Raw genomic sequence first — 10258 nt, 5'->3', positions numbered from 1 at the left:
AGTGCAAAAAGACAACTAAAGCTTACTGCTAATTTTTTATTTTTTGTTACAAGCCGTGTTTCGTTAAAGCCTATTTATTTTTGTTACAAGCCGTGTTTCGTTAAAGCCTATTTATTTTTGTTACAAGCCGTGTTTCGTTAAAGCCTATTTATTTTTGTTACAAGCGGTGTTTCGTTAAAGCCTATTTATTTTTGTTACAAGCCGTGTTTCGTTAAAGCCTGTGTAAAGTTCATTTGTTTCAATGTACCGGTAGGCACCTGCGGCTTTTATAGACATGTGCGGCTTATTTATGTTCAAAATAATACTTTTTAAAAAATTCAGTGGGTGCGGCTTATATTCAGGTGCGCTTAATATTCCGGAAATTATGGTATTACTTGTGGGTTTGTTAAAGCAAACATTGTTTGAAAAGGAATCTGTCCTCAAAACCAGTCTGAGGTTTTATAGGAGTAAAATTAAGAAATACATACTTGTAATCCCATAGATGGCAGTGATTAGCAATTATTGCTACTTGCTGCATCACGAAGGGTATTTATCCTTCACAATATCTATTTGATGCACAAGCTGCAGACAGTGTTAAAGAAATCTACAGCGTGGCTCATTTTGAATGGTTGTGTTCTTATACTTGTTGATCTATTTTCCACCAGAGGGCAACATGTGTACTGTGCTCTGCTCTCTTTGTGGAATCTAGAAACAACCCAGGATGTCTACCTACCTCAGTGGATCACTATAAACTCATACTAGTTGCATCACAAATGTTCTCCATCTAGGAATGAAAATGATACCATTATTAGGAAGACACATCCATATTGGAGATATTGATATTGTTAGTATTCTGTATAAATTAATAGGTAGTAGCAGACACAGGGTTCATGATGATTAATATTGTGAATAGGACTGATCATTGTTGATTTTGAAAGGACAGTGATAAAGACCAATCAAAGACTCATCCTGTCCCAATTTCGAGAGCCAGTAGCAAAGCTGTCCGTGTTTTGCCTTTTGGCTGGTATTATATATTTGCTTGTGATAGTCTGTTGTAAAGGAGCATTGTCAATACCATAGTCTTGCTGTGCTCCATGAGGTGATCTTACTTAGAGAAAGTCTGGAGTGGGTTTGGTAAGAGAATATGCAGCTGCACAATTTCACCTGTAGGGGTCTCTGGGGTTCTTCGCTGACCCTGCTTTGCTGTCTGTTTTTTTTGGTCCCAAATGGCACCCTATTCCCTTTTTAGTGTACTACTTTCGACCAGAGCCCTATGCACTAGATAGGGAATAGGGTGTCATTTGGGACGCTATCTGTCTCCCCAGTGCAGATAAACCACCAGCAACTCCTTAATCAAATTTGCATGAGTGCGCTCAGGTTGCCATGGCAATAATGATCAGCGCTGCCTAATTAACTTTCTCAATTGCTTAATGAGATACGACCCTCTGAACTCATTTTTTTCTTCTTTCTAATCCATGTTTTCTTTTTTTATTCTCTCCATCTTCCCTTCTCTCTCGCCTCAGTGTTACCCTGTGACCACTGAGATAATAGAAATTATACAAAAAATAAATTCTGCCTCACATGATTTAACACAAGAATGTATACGGCAGAGAAAAATAAAATATATTTCCTGATAGTTTCACACATGGAATGCAAAATGGAGACTAAAATATACTACCTGTAATACTGGTATATTATCCATCAGTATGTAGTATTATATTGAGATGCAACTCACATGTGATGTAGTGGCCCCTGAAGGCTTCAGGGGCCACAGGTGACCTGCTGAGACAGTTGAGTGAAGGAGGGGTGGAGAGAGCCCGCTGGCCCTGATCACCCCAATCGCCTGTCGCACACAGTGAAGCGGAACTCTCAAGACGTTAGAGAGACGGGGGAGACAGGGAGGAAAGCACTTGGTGACATCCTCACAAAGCCTCCTACCCATCTGCCACCTTGTCACACCCAATGTTCTACACCTCTACATTCCTACCAGGCCTCTGTCGTTCTGATTCAATTCTCTTCTCTTCTCCCCTGGAGTGTGCACTTGCTCACTCCTTCACATAGGTTAAAGCATTGGATTGGTATAGGCATGTGGTGGAGGTAGAATCCAATATATTTCCACCAGTTAATTTCTGAGATCACATTGAGGGGTAGTGAATGAGTGCTCACTTCTGCAGACTGTAGGCAGCCTCTTGTGTAGTTGTGCATTGGTCCCTGGGAGTGACTTCATCGTGCAGTAAGTGTGTTCCCTACTCCACCCTGTGGACAGAGCTGTGTTGGTCAGTCAGCCAGCTCAAGGACTTTCCTTCAGTGTACAGTAAGCTAGACAGGCCAGCCAGATCCATTATGGGATCACTGCTAGGGCAGCAGACCACAGCGGTCACACCAGTTCATGGGAACTCCTGCTCCATTTTTCATAGGAGGGATATTTCAATGTCTACAGCCGGGTTGGGCCAAGTTCAGGTTAATGCATTTAAATGATTCATGAGTTGAAAATGGTCCATTGTATAATATGAGGATTTTTTTGATTCATGAATTGACTGAATTGGTTACTGAATGGACCCCTGGTCCACCTGACTGGGTCATTCTATTTACATATTTACTGTGTATATGACACAATAGTTGCTTTGCCGTTAGGGCATACCCTGTGATTTCAGTGTCAAATAAAGAGTTATTCACTATTCTCTATGGCTCTGGTTACATCCATCTGACTGCTGTCATTCTTTAATTGTGCCATTTCCTTTTTGTTTCCTTACAGCCAGAGGAGGAAAGTGACGGGGAAGATTATCTTCGTTGCACCTCTGCCTACGCTGCATCACTGTGTATTTTCTCTCTGCGTGTGAGTGGATTTCATGGTTGAAGGTGCAATCTGAAACAGGATTAGCATTACAGTAGGTGTGGGAGTGTTAGCTAAACCTCTCTTATGCAGGTGTGGCAGAGGGAAGACTGTCTGTCGCACACACACACACACACACACACACACACACACACACAGGGCACAATGAACACAGGGATTCTTAAAGCGGGACAGAAGTTGACAAAGTGTTTTGGTAAAAAGCTGAGGCATGGGGCTGGAGAAATGTAACCGCTCTCAAATTCATAGACAGAGGTATGGATGCTAGGACTGAGCATCCATGATATCAAAATAATCATTTAATTAATGTTCTGAAAAACAAGCTTACATTTTGGGTTCTGATGTGGTATGACAGTTGAACTAAGCTCATGAGGCGTTTATAAGTTATATTCTTCAAAAATCAATGGGTACACATTGTGTATACATCCAAAAATGAATATTGCCACTGCAGATTGTCCCTTTAAAATATTGTTAATACCACGTTGGTATTCATCAAAGCTTAGGGAGGCAGGGCCCATTCTGCGTTGTGGTTTGGTTTCCAACTTGAAAAAGACTGAAAGAATCCAAAGCAGAAAGTGTTAGTCAAGCTAGCACACTACTGCCAGTGCCAATGCATGAGAGTAAAATAAAACGCAGCCTTTTTGTCTTTGGGAAAGTCTACTAAAAATTGAGAGAAGTAGAGTTGAGTGGCCTGGTCCCAGATCTATTCGTGCTAACTAACTGCTATGGTCATTGTCACACAAAATGGCACAAACAGATCTGGGACCAGGCTAGGAGCTGAGGAACGTGGAGTGTTTCTCCATGGTTCTGTGACATTGAGAAGCCACATGGTTGGCTACAGCCCAGGCCTCCAGGCAGCTCATGCCCAAGGAGGAGACACATCCTGGGATGGCCATGGGCTGTGTACTGGCTACAGACACCCAGACTTTCCACACACACACATACACATGCACACACACATCCACGCACGCACGCATGCACTCACACCACACACACACACACAACCCCCAAGTGTCTTCACTGACATTTTCAACCTTTCCCTGACCCAGTCTGTAATACCTAAATGTTTCAAGTAGACCACCCACCATAGTTCCTGTGCCCAAGAACACCAAGGTAACCTGCCTAAATGACTACCGACCCGTAGCACTCACGTCTGTAGCCATGAAATGCTTTGAAAGACTGGTCATGGCTCACATCAACACCATCCTCCCAGAAACCCTAGACCCACTACAATTTGGATACCGCTCCAACAGATGACGCAATCTCTATTGCACTCCACACTGCCCTTTCCCATCTGGACAAAAGGAACACCTACGTGAGAATGCTATTCATTGAATACAGCTCAGCGTTCAACACCATAGTGCCCTCCAAGCTCATCACTAAGCTAAGGACCCTGGGACTGAACACCCCCCTCTGCAACTGGATCCTGGACTTCCTGACTGGCCGCCCCCAGGTGGTGAGGGTATGCAACTACACATCCGCCTCCATCATTAAGTTTGCCGACGACACGACAGTGGTAGGCTTGATCACCGACGACGATGAGACAGCCTATAGGAAGGTCAGAGACCTGCCAGAGTGCTGCCAGGACAAGAACCTCTCTGTCAATGTAAGCAAGACAAAGGAGCTGATCGTGGACTACAGGAAAAGGAGTGCCAAGGACACCCTCATTCACATCGACGAGGCTGTAATGGAGTGGGTCAAGAGTTTCAAGTTCCTTGGTGTCCACATCACTAAGGACTTATCATGTTCCAAAAGCACCAACACAGTCGTGAAGAGGGCACGACAATGCCTACTCCAGGAGACTGAAAATATTTGTCATGGGACCTCAGATCCTCAAAAGGTTCTACTGCTGCACCATCGAGAGCATTCTGACTGCAACTGCTCAACAACCCTGGTGGGATAATAAAGTTGATCTGAAGGTGCTACAGAGGGTAATGCGTACCGCCCAGTAAATCACTGGGGCCGAGCTTCCTGCCATCCAGGACCTCTATACCAGGCGGTGTCAGAGGAAGGCCCTAAAAATTGTCAAAGAGTCCAAGTCATAGACTGTTCTCTCTGCTACCGCACGGCAAGCGATACTAGAGCTCCAAGTCTGGGACCAAAAGGCTCCTTAACAGCTTCCTGCTGAGCAGTTACTCAAATGGCTACCCGGACTATTGATCCCATTATTTTATTATTATTTTTTAAATTTGTTTGCACTGACTCTATGGCACAGGCTCAATGTACACTCACTGGACTCTAAACACACACACACACACACACACACACACACACACACACACACACACACACACACACACACCCTTCAAATACACTGCTGCTACTCTCTGTTTATTATCTATGCATAGTCACTGCCCCTTCCTACATGTACATATTACCTCAATTACCTCTACTAACCCATACCCCCGCACATTGACTCAGTACCATTACCCCTTGTATATAGCCTCGTTATTGTTACTTTATTGTGTTACTATTTTTCATTTCTTCATTTATTTAGCTAAGTTTTCTTACTTTCTTTTTTTTTTTTACTCTGCATTGTTGGTTATGGGTTCGTAAGTAAGCATTTCATGGTAAGGTCTAAACCTGTTGTATTCGGCGCACGGTTTTTTCTCTTTTTTTGACACTACGAAACAACACCCACAGCTCTCCTTATGTAACAGCACAAGGTCGTAGAGGAGGGGTTGCTAGAGGGAGGGAACATCAATGATGAACAAAAAGAGAGGGAGAAAGAGAGATTGAGAGAGAGAGGGGAAGACAGTGAGGGAGATGACTGCTGTTAAGGGGCTTTAGAGCAAAGATTGGGCTCACATTTGAGTACCTAAACAGTACAGAGCCAGAATGCAGTCTGGCTCTCAAAGTCAAATCCGGAAGGGTTTTTAAAAAGGAGAGGACAACAGGACAATGACCCTGATTTTTATGGCAAATATTGAGTGGTCCAGACTGTGTCCCATGACCTATAATTATTGTTATGCTCAGTGGACATGCCTCACCTTTTGTACAGTGTTAGTCTACTCTTCTGACATGCCTAATTAGAGCTGTAGTCAGTCAGTCGGGCGTTGCTGCTCAACACAAGGGTGGGAGTGACATCATCACCCTGTCCCAGTAAACACATCAGTAGTAACCCTGGCTGACTAGCTGTCTTAGGTAGGTAGGTTACACTGTGAAAAAAATCCTGTCGTTTTAACGGTAACTTACTGGCAGCCAGTTACCTGTAAGTTACTGTAACTTTACAGTAATCTGCTGTTAAACTAAAGTTTCTTTGGAATTTACCGTGACATAATATACCTTTATTAAAGTAATGATCATGAAAAAAATTATAATGTACATTAGGTTAGAGTAAATTCCAAAGAAACTTTGATTTAACAGTACATTACTGTAAACTTTACAGTAATGTGCTGTTAAACTAAAGCTCCTTTGAAATGTACGGTAACATAGTGTACTTTAAAAAAAAGTAATTTACAGGTAACTGGCTGCCAGTAAGTTTCCAAAAAACAACAGGATATTTTCGACAGTGTAACCTTCCTACCTAAGCCAGATAGTCAGCCAGGATTACTACTGGCAGTTGATTGGTTCAAAGATCTTCTCATACTGATTTATGTCCTTTTGTTGTTATTGTTGTTGTTGTCTGGAGCTGGAGCTTCCATGGGTGTTTTTCAGTGCCAATGCCCAACAGCTTAGCTTGCTACGGGCCACACCAGATCACTACACACATCGACTCAGCTCAGCTCCACTCAACTCAGCTGGCAGTGGCTCAGTGTTTGCATTCCATAGGATAGGAGTCACACCACATTCCAATTACAACTTAACTGTGGTGCATAAAAATATCCTCTCCAGACCGCGGGGCAGGGGCCATGTGTTTTCAATTACCCCTTTGTTTCTCATTTACAGCATCTCTCCCTCATTTATCCCCCTCTCTCTCTTTCTTTCACCATCTCCTCCCCTCCTCTTCTTGCTCCCTCCTCCCCTCCTGTTTTTGTTCTCCCTCTCCTTCACTCCCTTGCACTCTACTCTTCCTCCTCTTCTCGCCCTTCCCTTCTCTCACACACACCCTCTCCCTTCCTCCCTCTCTCCTTCCCCTCTCTCCCTCTCGCTCCACACTCCCCCTCCTTTTATTGTCCCCCCCACTCTCTCTCTCTTTCCCTCTGTCACTCTCACCCTCTCCTTCCCTCCTCTTCTCCCAACCCTCTCTCTTTCACATCTCATGTTGTGATAGACCCGTTTAGTCACCATGAAAGCATTCCACTATAGGAGCATTTGAGGGTATGGTTTCCTCTGACAACCAAGCTGTCAATAGTGGGGGTAGCATCACCACCCACAACTGGGGAATTTTCCATTGAAAAAGGGTAATGGGGTTATAGAATGGAATATATTATAGAATAGAGTATAGTAGAATAGAATATAGTAGAATATAATTCAATCAAGTAGAATAGAAAATAATAAAGTAGAACATAATATAATATAGTATCAAATAATAGAATAACTTCATATCAAACTTCATGTGCATAACAGTCAAATAAGCCTTCATTTTATAGAATAACAGTCACTGCATATATGTAGAGAGACACTATTAGTCGGAAGGAGATCAGTATGGATACCCCACAACTTGAACCCAATGAGGGTTCAGCCCGCGGGCGCCAAATGAGTGTGACATTCACAATGGTCGCTTCCGCCTTTCTCACTCTCTCTCTCTGCTGGGGGAAACACCCGTACTGAGAAAGGATGGTATGAAATGAAACCGCGAGCCAATTATTATTTCAAAGGATATGTAATTGAGACTTTTCTGACTTTCTTGTCTGACTACAATGCATAGGGAATCTGGTAGACGTTCATGCATAAATGAAGAAATATTTATTTGTAGCATTAATTAACCCGGTAATAATTCCATATTATAATTATTCAGTAGGGTGTTGGCAGTTCATGTAACTGAACTGACGTGCACAATACAGCATAGTCACCTAAACAACTCTACATTCATGAACCTCAACTAACCGGTGCCCCCACACATTGATTCTGTACGGGTACCCCCTGTATATAGTCTCGCTATTGTTATTTTACTGCTGCTCTTTAACTACTTTTATTTCTTATTCTTATTTATATTTTTTAAACTGCATTGTTGGTTAGGGGCTTGTAAGTAAGCATTTCACTGTAAGGTCTACTACACCTGTTGTATTCAGCGCATGTGACTAATACCATTTGATTTGATTTGATTACGAGGTTTATAAATGCGGCACTCTTGAGGTGAATATGTCATGCTAATCCCAGTCCATCTCATCAACAGGTAGACATCTGACCACTGTCTGACGATCACATGCAGCACATGGAAGAGCATCACAAATCGGATGCCTAAAGCACACCACGTCAACTGCTATTGTATTTAAGCGTTCTTGTTTATTCCCAAAGCAATAAACATCAATGAAACAATGCAAGATATTTTATGAACTGTGAATAAAAATGCATGAATGCCTTTATTCTCTATATGGGATAGCAATGTGAAACGATGTTGTATACAGAATAAAATGGATATTCCCTTTCGCTAAACCTGTTATAGAGGGAGTGACTTGATCCAAGTCTCATATAATTATGTGTAAGCAGCATTCATTTATTCAACGCTACAGTTTAGTCGCTTGATAATCAAGCCTCACTGACGGATACACACGGGTGTACCAATGTGAAAGGAATAGGGTATGGTAATAATCAACAAATCTAAGTAAATAAGGGAGGTTAATTGCATGTAATGCACTTATGGCGGGGCGTCTTCGTCGCGTGAGAGAAGAAAGACAAACAGAGCATGCTCCACGAGCCGATACTTTTTTCGTCTGGAATTCTGCGGGTTGTAAATGATTCATAGAGCGAGCTTATTTTTAAGCGGAGTAATTGCGCGCAGCTCGCACAGTTAGTCAGTGTGTTACTATCAGCTATGAGTGTGTGTGCTGTTTTCGGGTGAGCGCTTGCGTGTGAGTGAAAGCCGGTCACCAATCTGCAGAGGAGACGGAGAGGAGAGGAGATACCAGACGAAAGAAACAGTGAGCGTGAGCAGACTTCGTGAAAGAAAGTCAAATTAATTTGGCTTTAATTCTGGGGTTTTATCGAATATATCGTCCAGCCCTGCCAGTCCAACGGTTGGTCAAGGGAATCAACTGTTGCTGCAGCCGACTGGTTTTTAAAGGGACATTAGGCTAATCACAATTTACCAAATCCGTGTTGCTGACTCTGAATCTGGACATGGGTTTGAGAATGAATTAACCATCACCTGGAACTGGTGTATTTATTGTGCTGCGCGCACCCGGCGGCCGTATGCATGTTGTTCATGGTCTGTTCTGATACTGCATAGAGAATACATGCTCTTCCAGAATGATCCTACTCCACGCCTCTCCTGGCTTTTTGATATTGGTTTATCATATTTTTCTATCAGTCAGTGGCAGTTGCTTGTAGGCAAGTAGACACATTTGGGCCATTTGAACAATTCCAAAGGCAGTTGGAGGATAATAGTGGATTTTGTATTTCTTTGTGACCTTGCCTTTTCGGCGTTAATCCAAGAGGATAGATGCTAATGATGGAGAATAACGGCATGGATGCGCATCAGGTTGGAATCAATCCTGAATACGAGCCGGAGGGCCGACCGCGGTCATGCACCTGGCCGCTGCCGACGTGTCCGGAGGATTTCCCTCGGGGAGTGGATGAAGCAAATCGAGGTCTGCCCCTGGCATCTGTCAAACTGGAGCAGCTTCAGTACAACGTGCCGGCATGCCGCGGTGGAGCAGCCGAGGGAAGAGGTGGCGCACCCGCGGAGCTCAAACATCCAGCCGGCGCCCCGGTCCCCATCGCAGCCGGCGCTCCTACATGCATGTCTGGGGCTGCCCGCGACGTGGCCGGCCAGCTGCGCAAAGCCAAGTCGTCCCGGAGGAACGCGTGGGGAAACCAGTCGTACGCGGACCTCATCACGCGTGCCATTGAGAGTGCCCCTGAGAAGAGACTCACTCTGTCGCAGGTTTACGATTGGATGGTGCGCTTTGTCCCTTATTTCAAGGATAAAGGCGACAGCAATAGTTCAGCTGGATGGAAGGTACAGTAACATAGCCTACTTGAAATGCATAATAATTAGTCTCTATATGATGATGGTGTGTGTTGATAGGGGGTAGCCTATATGTCAGTCTTTCCATAAAATCCATTGTAGACCTTGATCACTTCATTTGGGTTGTGCATCTTAACCACACATGGTTGTTCAGTGTTCAGCCATAAAAATGGACAGCTCTCAACTGATGGTTAAAGCAAATGACTTGTTCCTGGTTAACGATGTATGGTTTTCGCATTTCCCCACATTCACCACCGCTACTCTCCAGTCAGTCAGTGTGTAGAAAGGGGCGGTGAGATGAGACTGAGGGAGGCGGAGAGGGGTTACTGGGTTCATCCTATTTTACAGTCTATAGG

General features: G+C 43.7%; 1 protein-coding gene across 1 annotated transcript in view; it reads left to right on the top strand.

Moving 5' to 3' along the window:
* Positions 1–8450: 8450 nt before the first annotated feature.
* Positions 8451–10258, top strand: part of LOC106588657 (forkhead box protein O6-like) — a 61578-nt gene continuing 59770 nt past the window's right edge. Inside the window, exon 1 of the mRNA XM_014177851.2 lies at positions 8451–9893. Coding sequence (XP_014033326.1) covers positions 9375–9893 — 519 coding nt within the window. The 5' untranslated portion in view covers positions 8451–9374. The remainder of the gene's footprint in view (positions 9894–10258) is intronic.

The sequence above is a fragment of the Salmo salar genome, chromosome ssa27 (assembly GCF_905237065.1).
Source record: "Salmo salar chromosome ssa27, Ssal_v3.1, whole genome shotgun sequence".
NCBI lineage: Eukaryota > Metazoa > Chordata > Actinopteri > Salmoniformes > Salmonidae > Salmo > Salmo salar.
Note: the sequence above shows the minus strand (reverse complement) of the source record. Positions and strands in the feature narration are given on the sequence as shown.